Genomic DNA, 17,774 nt, shown 5'->3' on the forward strand with positions numbered 1-17,774 from the left:
AAATGCAATCAATTGAACAACTGATTTGAATGTGAAGGTGAAAAAATATAATTAGAAGGAGTAGTACAGTCATACAGTAATACTATGCACTAGATTAAGTAGTAACACCAACCAATTGTTATGAAACCGATCTCCTGGTGACAAATGATTTTGTCGGAGAAGACTTAGTTGTTGAAATTGTGCTAGACCCTGAGATCTGCGGATTTTTATCTGATCAATAATGTGATCCTAATTCTAGTGGTTTGAGGGTCTTGGAATTAAAAACATAGATATGCGGTTGACTGACTGCTCTTATAATAATGAGAATAAAACAGAGAATATTACAAAATACATCTTTACATGGATAATCGAATAATCAATCTGTCTTTAAGAGACCAAGTATAATACGTCTTTAAGAGACCAAATATAATACGTCTTTAAGAGACCAAATTTAGGGGGCACATCTGATATTGTAGTGGGGGGTATCAAGTACTTATCTAAGATCTGTCGTCCTCGAGTCCGGTGTCCAAAGGGTGATGGGTGAGGATGAAGGGTGATGGCCTCCAGGCATCGGGCTAGTGGCGTCAGATCGAAGATCGCCTTTCAGCCCCGCACGGCAATGTCAGATGTCCGATATCACCGGCCATCTCGGTCGGCGAATTCGTAAGCCCTCGTTTGACAGCAAGGCATATTTACAGCACGATCCTCGAATGAGTATTCAAGAATACACACACACACACAAAAAAAACCTGCAACACAAGTCACAACTACTTAATAATGCTAGAATAAATAACATACTAAATATTGCATTCAATGAATGATTTCTCAAGAAATCATCTAATGAATACAATACATACAATTCACATTAAATATAAAATTAGAGGAATATTATAGGTTTTAATATTGTAGAATTTGAAATCTATAATGAATGGGATTATGAAAAGAAATTACTAGTTGAAAGAATGATGAACAGAGTTACCAGTGAGTATTTCAAACTTACTGACAATTACAAAAGGTCAGAGATATAAATTACTCTATCAATAAAATAAAGAATAGGAAGATACTCCATTTAGTATCACTTCCTTTTACATTAGTATATTGTCATACATCTCAGATGTAAGACTACAAAATTCAGTTATAAAATATTTGAAAACGAAGAATTGTTAAATCAGGGGTTGTTACCTGTAATATCAAAATTATTAAAATAAAGACAATACAACAATACTATAAAATATTCATTACTCACCCTTAAATGGGTTTTCGACTGTCACTAATCCATAGCCTACAATAATAATAAAGTGCAGCAGTCAACCGCTCTGAATGGGAATAACTATGCCATTAATAATTTAATAAAAGGATTAGCGATTTCAAAACTGATGGGATAAATGATTCCCAATAATATAATTTTAGTCTCCAGGAGTAAATAGAAAACTGTCTGGAAAAGACATTATTCAATCAAGCCAATAATTAAGCTCAGAAAACATGTCTGTACTCTACAGAAGATAAAAGCGGTCTCTCGTTCAGGTCTCCAAGTCGACCGAATCTGGCTCAAAAATAGGTATCAGGGCTGGTACTATTATGCATTAAAAAATACCAAATTACAAAGGACGTGGTGGGGACGACAATAATTTCCCTCAATAGAACGAGAAAGGAATACAACTAACAAAGACAGAATACAGGAAAATTCCCTCGATCAAATTAGAAGACTCAGCAACAGAATGGACGTTCAACTGATTTTTTATGATGATTTTGCGTTTACAACAATTCTAAGTACTCTAGGAAAACGTTTGAAAACAATAGAGGAAATATCAGAATTTAATTACGTAATGTGCGGAATGACATCATGAAACTACTCCGATACCGTGAGAAAATCACAACGTTAATCCAGCACTCTAATAAAATATTATCTTGGAAAAGTTATAATTTCGAAAAAATAAATAAATTTTGGCACAGTTAGTGTTGCGTGCCATAATTTAATTCCAACAAATTTATTATCATCAATGAAGCATTGAACAATTAAGATAGGCGGCAGGAAGATGCGAGAAGAGGGGGGTGATTAGTGGGTGGAACAGGGTGGGAGAGCGGTGGGAAGAGTAGTGGTGGGGGAGTTGAGCAATTAAGATGACCGACTGTGATTGCATGCTGTTTTCCGGCCCAGCATCCGGACAGAGGTATGCGCCGTTTTACCAATTCAACTACAGTACCCACTGATAGTAGCCTGCTACTTGGTGAGGGGAGGAACAGGGTAAGAAAGGCAGGGAATGGATGAGGGACAACCTTGTAAGGGTGAGCGAGGATAGAAGAAGCTCTGACCGCAAAGCATACATTAAATAGATTAATTGGGTACAATACTCTCTGAACCACGTTTCTCATGTATTTTGTCTAGCATTTTTATCAGGGGCAGTTGAAATAGCTGCAAGAATTTTCCATGAGAGCTCCCATGAGATAGGAAAAACCTAACTCCAGTTGGGAAAATAAGAATGTTTATTGATTTGTGTTCGCTGATTACTCATTATTCATAAAAAGTCGTAACAAAATCCAAATATCAAATTTCACATTGTTTTCAAATAATTGATTTTTTGTACAATATGTAGGCTTATCTAATAGAGGATGTTCAATCTAAGCAATAATAATGTCACTTCCTTATAGATTCTATAAGCTTTATAACAAACCTAGAATAACAAACCTCACTGACATTGAACTGCAAATATTGAGATTAATACTTCTAGCTTCAACTAGTATTCACAAAAATGAATTAACTTCTCTCTAATTGTTCAGTTCATTATCAGTTTTGTTTGCTATTATTTATTGTTCCTCTTCATAAATAATGAGTCATCAAAATACAAACATTGAGATTTAGAGGGAAGCAATCTTATTTCCTGAAGCTGGAAATCCGAGCCGAGAAAACCAATCATAGAGGAGTGTTCTATATACGACAGGTTATCAATACTCGATATAATACAGTAAATATTCAACTTTGCTTCTTGTGTATCCCCAAAAATACTTATACAATTATGCTTGAACCAGTAGCAGCTCTATACTAGAATAACGATTATCAGATATGAAAATGAGTACTGGTAATAACAAATTGGAAGTGGATGTGAAGCGGCGTCGACAGACAGGGTTTGTCTACTCGCTGACTGAAATGGGGCATAAATTAGTGGCAGTGACAAGAGCTCGCTGAAAAGCATACAGCACAAGCGGCTCGGCTCAGCACAGCTCTTATAAAAGCCCCAAATCGGTTCTGAGCTGCTGGCTGCTAGCTGCCATGCTATGCTTCAAGTCGACGGTTTGAGTCGAGTGAGTCGGAAAATAAAGCTAGAGGTCCCCCTTCTCAACCCAACAATGAACCCCCGATACCCCCACGCATTCTCAATGGACCCCCAGAATTCCTTTTCTCATTTCAACAAAACCCTCCCCCTCTCCCAATAGGAGCCCCTGTTCGCCCTTCAAACAAGCAAGCGGCTGAAGGAATGGACAGCAAGTAGTTGTGAATGCTGCTGTTTGGACTTCTGCCAGTATTGAATAACTTGGAGACGACATAGAACCCTTCATTCCAGACAGGGTATAATTGTATATGTGTGTCAGGGAGAAAGAAATGGAAGTAGGTAAGAGTGACAGAGGGAGGAGATTACAGAAAAGCATTAGATATGGATTATTATCAATGTGATTTCACAAGATTTATATCGCGGCAAACAGGAGATTCAGAGGAGTGGTATTCAAAATAATTGATAGCATGGTGCTCGTAACCGTCGATAATATTGTGATTCGAGTAGCGAAAAAATTCAATCAGTGCATGTTTCAGACTCTTTATTCTCTTGATTCATGGACTGTCAAGAATAATTACATAAAACAGTACATTGTCGGTAAGCGACTGTTCTCTTATTAACACCTCATCAACGATACAAATATCACATTATTATCTAATCACACAGACAAAACTCCTCGATAATAAGTGGTCCAAATCTCATCTACTGAAGTTAACTCAATCCCAAATGGTTACCAAAGCTATAAATATCATAACTCAACCACCTCAACTTGATAAAAGTCAGCCATTTTCAAAGAAACTTTCTGGAAATCTGTGCTGAACGCCGTAAGCGTTTCTTGCGGTTGTGTGAAGGTAGTCCGCAAATGTTCCAGCTGACGTGAGCTATAGACATGAAAAAGTAACTCGCAATATATATGGATAATTTAATACAGTCGAGTGGAATATAGGTATTCAGGAATATTGCAGCAGTACAAACATATAGGTGTATGTATCTATCTGCCCTAGGGCTAGCTCTCCAGTGCATAAAGTTGGCCGCTCTATCATTCCGTTGTGAACTTTTGCCATAAACGGCGGCCGAGTCATGTGCTTACGACCCCGGAAGACCTACTATTCATACCGCATGCGGCGAGCTGAATTACACACTAACTTTTTTCTTCCCCTGCTGGATGGCTGTTGTCGGCTGACAGCTGGTGAAAAAATATGTTTTTAGGTTGTGGTAACAGAAATATTGTGATTTAGGTACAATATGATATATCAGTCTAGTCCTATGAATGCAAGGTGATAGGTTCTGAATTTATACTCGGTTCACTGGAAGGAGACACATCTGAACATTATCAGCGTGTGGATGTTAGAACATCATGTTGTTACGTGACAAGTTTCCAACGTAGTTGGACTGACCTAGATAAAGATATATTAACCTTGACATGTTTCAACCTCCAAATCAACCAATACCATGAACTTCCAATATGACACATCACTATTTATAAGTAGGTTTACATCACATACTACACTATTCCTCACTACTAATTATTGTAGGCTTGTTCTCTCGCTATTGTTCTGGTCACTCATCACGTTTCACAATCACTGTGAATCAATCTTGTCAACTCTCTCAGATTTCATTCACAAAGGTGAATCATCTACTCTCTGTAAATATACTGCATTTCACGTGATACGCTTATAGTAGACGGCTAACTTTTCCGACTGGAGATTTCAGACCAAGTCAGACATCTCAGAGCGAAGATTCAGTGCTGATCACTCGACTGTCATCCCTCGTAAATAATCAGACATCAGAGAAATACAATTTTTCTGACAAAAATAAGATGAAGAAATCTATGAGAGTCGATGAATCTGTTAATTAATATTTCTAATAACACTATCAAAGTTACGAGTATAAAAATGAACTTAAAATAAAATAGCACATAATTTTTTGTAATTATCATTAATATAACGCTCCAAAAATGATCAATAATAAGGCGTATTCCACCTTGTCTTCTCAGGAAATTTTTGAACAATCATTTTACAAATTCACATGCTCGTATCATTAGTAAGTGATACAAGAATCTTTCCCCAAAAATTGAAATTTCTTGGAAAACCCACACACTTTCCATTGAAAGCTTCTTCCCACAAAAGCTCTTTCAAAAATATACTGTTATCATAGTCAATAGAAGATGTTCGACGAGCCAAGAAGCTACAGCGGAAGTATATCACTGAGCCCTGACAACCGAGACCTAAACCCGAGCAAGCCGCAGTGAAATATTTCGTTTGGGTTTAATGAGAGGTTAGAAGTGATCGGTGGTGGAAGTGTGGGGGGGGGGCATTGAAAGCCTTTTGCTTGAAAGAGGGTTGAGGGGGGCACATAGCCAAGTCTGGACCGTAAATTCACGTGTGGACAAAAGATTCCCCCACACCTCTCTGCTCACGTTGCTCTCAATACAGGCTTCCTTGCAACGAAAAACTGCTCCTGTTCATGGTGGCAAAGCCAGCGTCATTCGAAATATGTTTAATTTATATAAAGTGTTCCATATCTGGACCACTTGATAAAACCAGAAATATCTATAGACAAATTTTTGTAAAAATAGAAAGATACAACCACTATGAACGCGAAACGGTTTATATAGCTATATTGCCAACAATGTGAACGAAGATGAAAAAATATATATCTCAGAGTTGTAGTCTGTATAATATATATACACAGGAGGGTTTTCTGCGTAAAATGTATAGCTTTTCAATGTGAACTCAATCTCCCATTACCAATCATAAATCAATTTTGACAAAGAACATTTTTCATTGAAAATAAGCCACTACAAAGGAAGCTTAAAGTATGTATCACCTCTTATTGAAACTGCTAACAACAAAAGGAAGTATTCCATGCTTTTCAGGAGAAATGAATGATTCCATGACCAGAGAAGTGTGTTTTTAAATATACGGTCTAGATGGATTTGCATTGTGTTCTGTGCTTTAAACCACCTGTATTTTTATCACGAACCAATAAGCCAGCGGATGAAGTAAAGCTAGATTTCTTGAATTACGTTTTATTCATCATCATTGCTACAAATTATAATGTGAAAACTCAGGTAGTATTGTCGGAATCTATTTCTTAGATCTTCGCGGACAAATCTATGCTTTGGTAGATCTAAGAATTCTATTATCCGAAGTTATACATTTGAAGATCAATGGTTAATTAAATCAATTTCGATTCTAATGATGCATGCTTTGAGCGACGCCATTAAGCGTCATCAGCTTTCAGTGACGTTTGCTCTTTCAATTTCAAAATCAGAAAATTCACGACTCTTGTTCTAACGTCTACTTTCGAAAGGAAGCTAAAGTTCTATCCCATTTGTTTTCAGATCGTATTTGACTCTCAATAATACCAAATGAAAGTTGACTTGTAAGTTAAGTTACCTCCATTCTCAAAATTTCACTATTTAAATCTAATATATACATCTCTTTTTCATATATTTTATAAATTGATTATTTTGCTAGAAAAGATTATCTATTCTTATACTATTATTAGTTTCTATTATGAAATTGCGATTATCAATATTATTCTCATTTGTCTCAATGGTTTTATTGAATACTTATTCAAATTTTATTAGACTCTATAGATTTTCATTGAATGTTGATTTTTATTATCAATTCTTATTATATTGGTTCCTCGAGTATCGAAGATCGATAAAACTTTGAACTTTTTCAAGTAATTTATTACCACAAATTCAGAATTATTCTAAAGTACAGTAGTTTCGGATTAGTTTATCGAATTTCAATTATTTTCACAGTTTGACCATCACCTCTTCTTTCATCTCTTTCTAATACTCTTATCTGAACAATTTGGATAGGTATTGCACAAATGGAAAAGACAAATCACACGCATTTTTAGTAATACAATTATCTGGATCAACCACAAGACAAACAATATGCGAATTCTAAAATGAATACAGGTTCAATACATAATGCACTTCTAGCGTATTTCTTCTGAGTACCAACACCAAACAGAGCAAGAGCTGCTAGGGAGAGGTTTCTTCCTCACTTGAATTTTCGTACATTCATGAATGTTATTGAGTGTAGAAATAATTTTTCCAGAGTCAGAAAAACGGTAAGTGATATTTGCAATTACATTTTTCAAGCTATAGATGTTTCTTTTTCAGTCACATACAGAATCCATAGTAGATGTTTTCCTATCTCAATTTTTATTGCACTGTTTTGATGTTTCCTTCTTTTTCTCCTTTCTATACTTAAATTTACAAACTTTTGTACAGGAACCCTAACTTGATTCTCTAAATATTCCTTTGTATGAACTTGAATCTTTTTAAAAGACATTGATATTTTATCTCAATTTTGAATTTTATCTACAAACAATATTTTTTATTCTTGATTGATGTTTAAACCTTGCGGTTTACTTTTAATTAATCAAAGTGAAACCTCGTTTATCCGAAAATCGTGATTGGCTGCAGAGAATAAACTTCAACTCAAGTTCACTTGAACATTGATAGAAATAAACTTTATTTGCTAAGCCATTGACTCTCAATGTGCAGAGTTAATCTAAATTTTCAATGCCTTTTACTATCAATCTACTAGTGAATAGATTGCAGGGATGGTTCTACAAGTTCCAATGAAAAGATTCATAAACGAGGTTTGACTCATGACTTTTCATTCTCTCAACTATATGTATTTAAAAAGACATCATCCACAGTATTACATTACTGGATGATCCCAATTTTACGATGTTATGAGTGTGATATGAATACCATTATCTTTAAATTATTTTTACGATAATACTTTATTGTTCCAATAGAATGACATGTACCTTTCGAATGTTCTCATTTTTATGAAAGTCTTGAATATTGGAAGGGTACTAGGGATTCTATAAAATAGAAATATCCCAGATTTTTATCCTGTTTTACAATATTTGTATACATGTGTACACCTCCCTTACTCTTACATTGGCATCAAATTAAAAACGATTCTAGTCATTTTGTTCCTACAGTCAATCAGGCATGTTGATCATAATGTACTAATCATTCTATCTGTATCTATTTTACCTCACTCCCACTTATATTCTTGGAATGTATTTTTGAATTATATGAATTACTTATACCATGTCTTCTTGTTTGATCTTATTTGATCGATGTTTCCAATTTTTGGAATTACTCAATCACATACCTTATCAATTTTATAATTGATGCTTTCTGGTTGATTATAATAATACATTCATCATACTTCATATTTGTTATTGCACAGTTTTTGAGGAATGATGTTTGCAATTGATTGATTTTTTAAGGAATCTCTCCTGAACATCGAAATCCAATCTTATCAATGATAAGCTTGGCATTTGGTGATTAAAGGTTTAATGAGATGATGTAATTGATTCGATAATTTGGAATAAGAACTCGTTCTAGATAGAAAAAATCCATGATAACATAATTTGTATAATTGAATAACTGTACCTCGTCAGTTTCCACAGTTTAAAGTAAGGGAAAGAGATGTGAGTGATCGGCGCAGTTTCTATTATTAGAGAAGCAAAACTACACTCCATTCCACGATCATGATCCATAAATGGAGTATTAGTTGTTTTCCAATCTGAGACTTCCACAGGATAGTTTTGCAATGATATTTCCTGTGACATAATTCGTGTAGGGAAGATGATTTCTCCCTATTTCTCAAGAGTTTGATTAGAATGTAAGATAATGTAAAAGTGTACAAAGGAAGTACAACTTTCATCTCTATTGTGATTGCAATGAATGAAAACTTACAATCTTACTTTATCCTCTGAAAATATTTTACACTGCGTAATATAAAAAAAATCAGAAGGAATTCCAGCGTATGTGATTTATTGTCATATAACATTACATCTTATTTTGTTATATTATGTTTATACATAGTTATATAATATTAGATGTTATATTTGATGATTATTCAACTTGGTCGTACGTTTTATGTAGTACAAGATTCCACAATTATTCCAACGGTACCTTTGAAAAAATACTGTAGAGTTAGTCGAAGATTAAATTATAGAAAAGTCTACATATGTAATTCACTTGCTAATAAGAGAGGGTTGAAGCCTTATACAGGCAGAGAGCGCCTCAAACAGTAATATTCATGAACAAATGAGAAATTCTCTCTCCCCAGAATTGAGACACAATAAACCTTTATTGAAAAATATCCTGCATTCATGGAAGATTGCCTCATTTTTATACAAATTTGTCAGGAATGCAAGCGGAGGATAATTTTGAAAATTCACGGAAGCGAAAAGGCTTGAGTATTCTCCCTCCATGGCAGCTCCTTCTCCTCCCTACAACTGTTCTGTTGTTTACGAGATTCAATTTCTCAAACATGATTTTCTCACCGCGACAAGAAGAATTTCCCTATTGCCTTCCAGAGGAAGCCCTCCCTTCCCTCCCATCATTCAAGCCGTCATCATCAACTGTCAGTGGTTCCCATGTGCAGCGTATGAATTTTTCGCAACTGAATTTGTTTTGATTAAATTATTTGCTAGCTGCAGAACATATTACACTGCTCTGCTTCTCCAATCTTGAAAATAAGAGCTCGCATATTGTGTAACCGAACCATTACCACCGTTTCCTTTGCTGGAATATAAGCACCAGATACATACTTTACTGAATAAAAATCCAATCTCACTTTTCATATGAGTAGTTTTAAATGATCTTTTGACTGAATTTTAATACCAAAAACCAAAATTATTCTTGAATACGATTCATCAATTAATTAATGATAACAGAATCCATCAATTCAATGTGGATAGAGTCTTCATTAATCAGTTGCTAGAATTCATCAAGACTATAATAATAATAGTATCGGAATCTCTGATAACCCATTCAAAAATCTGTGAGGAATAAATTTTCAAAGCTTTTGAAATATTGTTATAGTAGCTGTAGTATCACTTAGCGGCATTGATTGAAGTGAGATTAATTGAATCATATCTCCAGTCGAAAGAAAAGTAAGCTTAGGAATAATTCTTCCACATTAATGCATTGTCCAACTTATGAACAGACATAGGAAATATCCCTCGTTTGATAGATTGATTATTGTTGGTGATCAATTCTTTCGATTATAGGCCTGTTTCACATATTACTCATATAACATAAGTGCAGTTTGAGTATGAGTCAGGTAAGTGTTGAGGATTGTATATTTGATTTCAGAAAAAAAATTAAATTGAAATGTATTAGATTGATCATAAAAATGTTTTGTTTACATTAAGGCATTAGAAAAATCGAGGTTTTTGAAAATCCAACACTACATTCACTTATATAGTTAATATCAATTATGATAATAGTTATTTGTATATCTAGAGTGAAAAGTACTGTCTTTTCTCCCCGAGGGAAAAGTTTGAAACCCGAGGCGAGGCCGAGGGCAACAATTGTCCTAAGGGGAGAAAAAACATTTTTCACTCGTGATATACACAACATTTTTCCTCCACCTACATTTTTATAAAACTGCAAATAAAATAATTTTTAAAAACGTACTCGACCAAACAATGTGTTACAACATAATCTAAAAAGTAAACAGAAACAGCTGGCTTGTAATCACAGTTCTCCGCCGACAGCGCTATCTGTCGGCCAAACTTGTAACAACAATGGCCGCCACAACTTCAGCTATGATGAAGTTCCCGTTTCAAATTTGATTGGTTAATGAGGAATATTCGTTGGCTGGTATTTTGAATTATATTGAATAAAAAAGAATGTTATACATTTTTTTAGTATAGTGATATGAAGTTTGTAATAATTTTAGATTACAAACATAAATTTCATATATTGATCAAATGTCTGGTTGAGGTATTGAACCTTAGTTGGTTTAATGACTACTTCATATGCTTCCTCATCTGAGCTTAGATCTTCTAACCTATTTCAAATGTATGTTGAAAAAAAAATGCTTCCAATGTTATTGAAATGGAGTTACGTTTACGCTCTAGGGAGTTTTCCTGTGTTTTCCTACCAAGAGCGAAAAAGTGAAACTTTAGTATTATGTTCCAGGGAGTAAAGCAAGCACTTTAGACAGGAGGTGGAGGAAAAATAATAACTCATATTGTATTGAAGAATCCCACGTTGAGTGTGAAAGGAAGCTGGCTGCAGTTGAAGCATTATGCTCTACAGCGCTTGAGATTTTATAAAGGTGCAAATAAGAAGCATTGATTTATCAAGCGAACTATCTTTCACACATTTAATACTCATATCCTATATTCCTGTTATTTGATAATTGATTCTATTTTTGAATCAAGAACACCTGTTCAGATTTTATTGACTTGAATTCCAAAATAGTGATGATCAAGAGTCAAATTTCTATGTTTGAAATGAAATACACCCACAATAATCATTCACAATTGGAAATCACCCTTCAAATGAACTCATTTCAAATCAAATTCAAACCTTACATGAAGCCTGGAACATTGAACAGTGTAGTTCTCTCCCGTTCACCTTTTCTAAGGATAGATTGTACTCCAAACATTTGTCATTTAGCTCAACCTTAGATAGAATATAACGAGACTCAATCAAACCTCGAACTTCAACTCAAACCTAACCTGATTAGAACAAGAATTGCTCAACATGATCTAACGTCAACAACTTGTCTGGATTTGGAACAATAATTGATTTTCTCTAACTATTTAGCAGCGAGTATCGCCGCTGTATCGAGATTCGCATGAATATCACTCAACATAATAAGTAGTAATAACCCACAAACATGACCGAAGATAACTTATAACATAACATTTTCTGTCAACTCAAGTGTTGATTGTTGTGAACTCTTCAATTAGTGTGTGAAATGAAGCAATGTTTGAAAATATAATCGCCGGGCATTCTGTGAGAAATGTCGTTGAAAATGTGTTTGTTATTGTGTGTGCAGTGAACTCGAAGCCTCTGACGTTCGACGAAGTGTACAACCAGTCGAGTCCGACCAACTGCACAGTTTACTGCGGAGGTCTGACGAACGGGCTCAGCGAGGAGCTCATACAGAAGACCTTCTCGCCCTTCGGAAACATCCAGGAGATCAGAGTATTCAAAGACAAAGGATATGCCTTCGTTCGGTGAGTGTCATTTCAATCAAACATTTACTCATCAATACCATTATGAGAATGATGTATAATGATAGATAAATCATGATCTTAAAGAGGAAACCAAAGCTTGGCTTGTGTTATTCCTCTCTCAAATTCTAATGGTAATGAAGTCCAAATAGTTATGTGTATGTCATGCACATCACATTTCTGGTTGGAGAATACTAATTGAGAACAACATTATTGACAATTGATTACAATTTTAAATTAAGTAATGTTGTTAGAAAGTCGAAAAACACTTGAAAGCTTGATAATTTCAATAAACTTTGATAATGAAAGTCCATTAGTGCTTCTAGTTTCGTTGAAGAACTCTTATTTCCAATCTCATTCTTTTTCACTTCAATTCTGTCAACAACTTTCAATTTTGAACTTCCAATGTCATTCTATTCATGAGTCACTTATTCCGCGTCTCATTGATTTCCATCAAACTGTGAGAAAGACAATCTGACCAAATGAATATGAATATAATCAGTATTCATATTCCTTATATTCATGCTTAAATTCTGATTATTTTATTCAACCTACAGTTAAATTCTGCATTTTTAGTTAAATGGTGTCAGCTTCTTTTCTAAAAAAATTGTTTGTGACTCGTTTCAAAACCTGAGAGAAATAAGAATAAATTCAATGAAGAAAGACTGGTGATGATTCAAAGAGCATTTATAATTTTTATGAGGTTTTGATAATCATACCTGTATCTGTGAGAATCATTGTATCATGGAATATGACTGTACTGTCCATTCCAATACAATGATGAATATGTAGCTCAAATAATTCTAATTCCGAGTCCGGCAATACCCATTACTGTTTCTTCAAATTGAGTCAATAAATTATTTTCCAAAATGGAGATTATGTGTTAATTTTTGTCTGAGTATTGTGTATGAAGTTCGAGCTCAAATTTATGGAGATTGGAGTGGCAGAAATATGAACAATATTGTATTGTTCAAAAACAGAATCTTCATCAAAGTCCAATCCTCAAGAATAATTATTTTTGGATTTTATCTTCAGGATTTTATTGATATTGTTTACTCGGTATTGTTTTCTCTTTGATATTGTCTCTTCCCAGCTATCTTGTTCTATTGTCTGTGATTATACCTGAGAAAAATGCTCACGTCGTTCCAATGCCAAACTGCTTTCATTTCATTGAAAAACGTTCAAAAAATAGGTTAAATTTTCCATCACATACAAAAAAATCCAATCATCGACAATGAATTTCGCGGAGGGGTTCTGAAAAATGAATTCCTGGTGCAGAAAAGCTATCAAACTTTAATCAATCCAACATTAATATTTCCGTTCATTGAATGACACATGACATTGATTGCATGATGCATGATTCGATTGAATACCAATTGATGGGTTCGTTTAATCGCTGGTGAGCTCGTCTCAAATCACCAGATTAATTCTGTCAAAATGTTCGAGATATTCGAATCAATCATACAATCATATACTGCTGTGCTGCGTGCGTGGCTTTTCAATTTAGAGGTTCTCTAACATCAGTTCCCAATATTAACGTAACATGAGGAGGATAATCCTTACTTCTCGTCTTTTGCAATCCAGGGTGGAGATTCTGTATTTTGTTATTTCCCTATACAGTTATCGAGCTGATCACTATCAAATTCAAATTCTCAATCAGAATTTTCCTTTATCACTATAACACACGCAAGCAGTTCCAATCGGAGAGTAGAGAATGTAGTTCATGAACTGAATCTTAGATGATAAATCACTCTCTGGTTTTGAAGCACTTCCAATAAGACACTTCTGATAAATTGAAACATTCATGTCCAAAACCCCTATAAACAGTTTCAATGCATTTTATACCAGAAAGACAAGTCCAAATTCTACATGAGATCATTTTTCTAGAAGTGATTCTATTGGACATGCATAAAACGTAAGGTTGACTATAAAGTGATGTTCCTTCTCTTCATATAGAGATGAAGAGTATGATGATAGTGGAAACAGCAACGTTTATTTGTTTGTAGAGAATTACAAAAAATATCTTGAAAGATCATCAATTTAAAATTTATTTGTAATCCATCAAAAATTCTTACAATTGAAATTATTATCACAATGAGATAACACTATCACAATAATTATCCGTTTAAACTATCACTGCACTGAGCTTGCTATTCTATTTTGATGACTGAATTTGGTATAATTATATAAAGTTGCGGGAAAATGGAGTAGGGAAATCAGTTATTGGTTGTCACGTGAAATTCGTTCCAACTCATTTTTTCTTTGATCCAGTGCTATCTTCAAATAGTTTTCTCGTCATTTACACACCTTTACTACTACAAAACAACCATCTACCCCAATCAACATAATCGATACCCCGTCTCCTACAATATATATTCCATTAGTGAGTATATCGTTTGCAGGCGGTGGAACCTACTAAGTTTTACAACTGTCCTCCCAATAGCCTACAATCAAGTTATCTCATAAAGTAGCCCAGCCCTACTTTGTGTTCAGGTGAGTGAGTGAGTTTGTGCGTGCGTAGCGTGCTGAGCAATTATCGTACATCGCGGGTCGCCCCTCCATCCACCCCCCTCCACAACACAGACCTATACCGATGGTGTATACTTCTCCGAGGCTGCAGCAATTGTTGTCCGAAATACTGTTTGCTTAATCGAAAATTGGGCCTCAATGACGAGCACTAATCGGTCCGTCGCAATAGGGCGGACATTCTCTATTGTCCAAATAGTAATCTGGTCAAAATACGTTCTATTGGTCCCACCTCTGCAGATGCACCATGTGATATACCAACTCTAACCACGAGCAATTCGTCGATGTATTGGTTGAAGACAAGTAATTTAACCTAGTAATCGCATCTTCAGCGTTGGGCGGTATATAAAATGAAAAAAAAACGAAGATAGCGTACACAGTTAATTATTTACAATGTTGAAAGCTTTCAGTTTTTTAAAGCTTGTGAAAACATAACAGTTCCATCCAATTGTCATTTTTGACATTCTCGCAGTCACAACATACAATATTGAATTCTCATCCATCAGAATGGAATAGGAAGCATCAGATTATTAGAGAATGAACAGTACGATTTAGTAGTAGGTTATGGTGCAGTCTTAGTCTTGTAACAAAATCCAATATCGAACATAATTTAAAATTTGAAATAAAAGAGGTTCTGGCAGCGTATTGCTAGGTGAGGTGCAGGGAGAACCGGACGGGAATTGTTGAACATGATAGGCCACAAATCGTTGCCGGCTCTCAATGAAACTAACCAAATAGACTGGAACTCGTTTCGATCTCGTCATTGTTTTTAAATGCCGTTCAAACTCGCGGCGCTGAATGTGAAGCCCATTCATTAATACCTGGCTGAAAGTTTGTGGCCGGAGGGGGTTTCAACCCTCTCCCTTCATTTCCACTCTCTCATTCTCTCTCGCACCTTCCTGCTTCCACCAAACACACGAATTGATCACTGTTTGCGTTGACCGTACAATGCGCATGTTGGTTAGAACAATGGGTTGCAATTCTTTTTTTTTGCTTCATTTTTTTTTGGTGGGGGGGTTAGGTATAGATGTGAGAAAGTGAAAACAGAGAGTTTCCAGACGAGCGGATTGTAGTGTTGTACAGGAGTGGTCAACTCCCGTTTCACTAAATTTTGCTAGATGAATGTGGTGGGGAGGAAGGCCCCCTAAATGTACATTTCAACACACTGTTCAAGGCATCTAGTGTGGATATTTCGTATTTGTGGGTTGCATGAACGGAATCAAATAGATTAGGTTTTAGATCCACTATTCATCATGAAAAATGAATAAAACTATTTTCCACTTCTCATCATGCTATTTTAATGGGATTCTATTTTGTATTACTAAGTTGCCATTGACAAGGTTCAGCGGGTTGCATCTAGTTTGATTGAAGGCGTCGCCTAAACATAGAACACTGTCAACGTTTTTAAAGTGGTGTCACAAATCTGTTTAATTAGCCCATGGTAGTTTTTGTTATACTTGATATGCTTTGTTTTTTTTCGAGAGAGAGAGTGAAAACAAATAAATGTTTAATAACCCAAAAAACGGAATTTGCTCTTTAGGAATGATCATTGACATTCATCCACTCAAAGTCTAATGCACATGAGTAGAGAAGTTGTAAACCTCAGTTGTCAATCAATTACCAAGTTCTTATGAGTGGGATTCATCATATTATGTAGTACATCGTTTCACTTACCCAATAATAACTCCTGCAATATCTAATAACATTTATTTAATCATTCAGAATAATTACACAACTTACAGAAAAGTACCACAGGCAACATAGTTCAATCAATGATCAACTTGAAACCAAATAAATAATTATTATTATTACGATATTGTTCTAGTATATGTTATAGTATTGTTCTTAGTCTCAATTTATCATTTCAATGACTGGATCCGATTTAGATTTGAATCAAATTTCTATTGTTTTTCCTCGGAGTTGTTGTATAAGGCTCACATCGGAACAATCTTGTATCACTTCATATTCATATCTTTTTTCCTCACACGTATCATGCATTCAGCTGAAATGAACAGGGACATTTATTATAATTATTCTGATGTGAAATGTTCTGATTAATCAATCGGTTTTGAAATTGATATGGACATAACCTTCTCTTACAAAATTAAGAAATAGAAGGAGTATCGAGCAATAACCTGTTTTTTCTCTATATTGTACTTGTTGGCTATATCCGATAAAATGAATACCTTAGATTCCATAAATGATATGAGTGAATAGAAGAAATGAGCTTCAATAAAATTATTAATCTATAAATGAGCTATGAATCAAATGTGATTCCAAAAAATATCAAATCGAATATTCTCATGCACCTAATTTTAGTTCTTCTAATTTTGGAATAATCAACGATAATATAATTCACTAGATTGATGCATTTTTGTAGACAATTTGTATTAGTTAGAATGAGAAATGAAAACAAAATATTCGAAATATACTCCAAAATGTATGAATTCAGGGCTATTTCCTTGAATTTATAAAATAGAACTCCATAATTATTGTAGTACCCTTTGAAAAAAAATCATTCTATTATTATTTTTATTCTGGTATTTTATTATTCTCAAAGGATACTACAATTCTACTCTATGAATATTCTGAAATATACATTACTAAGTCAGTGAGTACTCCTATAAACAGACTACCGAATCATAGTCATCACCTCTTTAGAAGAATCCTTCACCTCTACATGATACTTCTACATGATAGGCAGTGATGGAATAATACTCCCTCATCAACGGATTTCCCCAATTATCTCTCGAAATAGTCACTTCTTTTCATCTGAAAACTGCAAAGGTGTAGGTTTGTAGGTGCTTCACGGCAACAAATAAGCTGGGAGATTTTTCCTGGTAACTTTGCTCTTTAAAAGTCGGAACAGATTTATTATTGAAATAGAAGATTTATTTGGCTGCTTTCGGTTAGACGTACAAACAAGAAGAAAGGAGAAATGGAGAGGGTAGAGGTGTACAATATGAA

At 34.7% G+C, this 17,774-nt stretch overlaps 1 protein-coding gene across 5 annotated transcripts in view; it reads left to right on the top strand.

Annotated features, from left to right (window-relative positions):
* Positions 1-17,774, top strand: part of LOC111049599 (nucleolysin TIAR) — a 675,963-nt gene that overhangs the window by 623,418 nt on the left and 34,771 nt on the right. For all 5 annotated transcript variants that reach the window (XM_039427387.1, XM_039427388.1, XM_039427390.1 and 2 more), the window contains one exon: positions 12,104-12,284. In XM_039427387.1, coding sequence (XP_039283321.1) covers positions 12,104-12,284 — 181 coding nt within the window. The remainder of the gene's footprint in view (positions 1-12,103; positions 12,285-17,774) is intronic.

Source organism: Nilaparvata lugens, chromosome 4 (assembly GCF_014356525.2).
Source record: "Nilaparvata lugens isolate BPH chromosome 4, ASM1435652v1, whole genome shotgun sequence".
NCBI classification, from domain to species: Eukaryota; Metazoa; Arthropoda; class Insecta; order Hemiptera; family Delphacidae; genus Nilaparvata; species Nilaparvata lugens.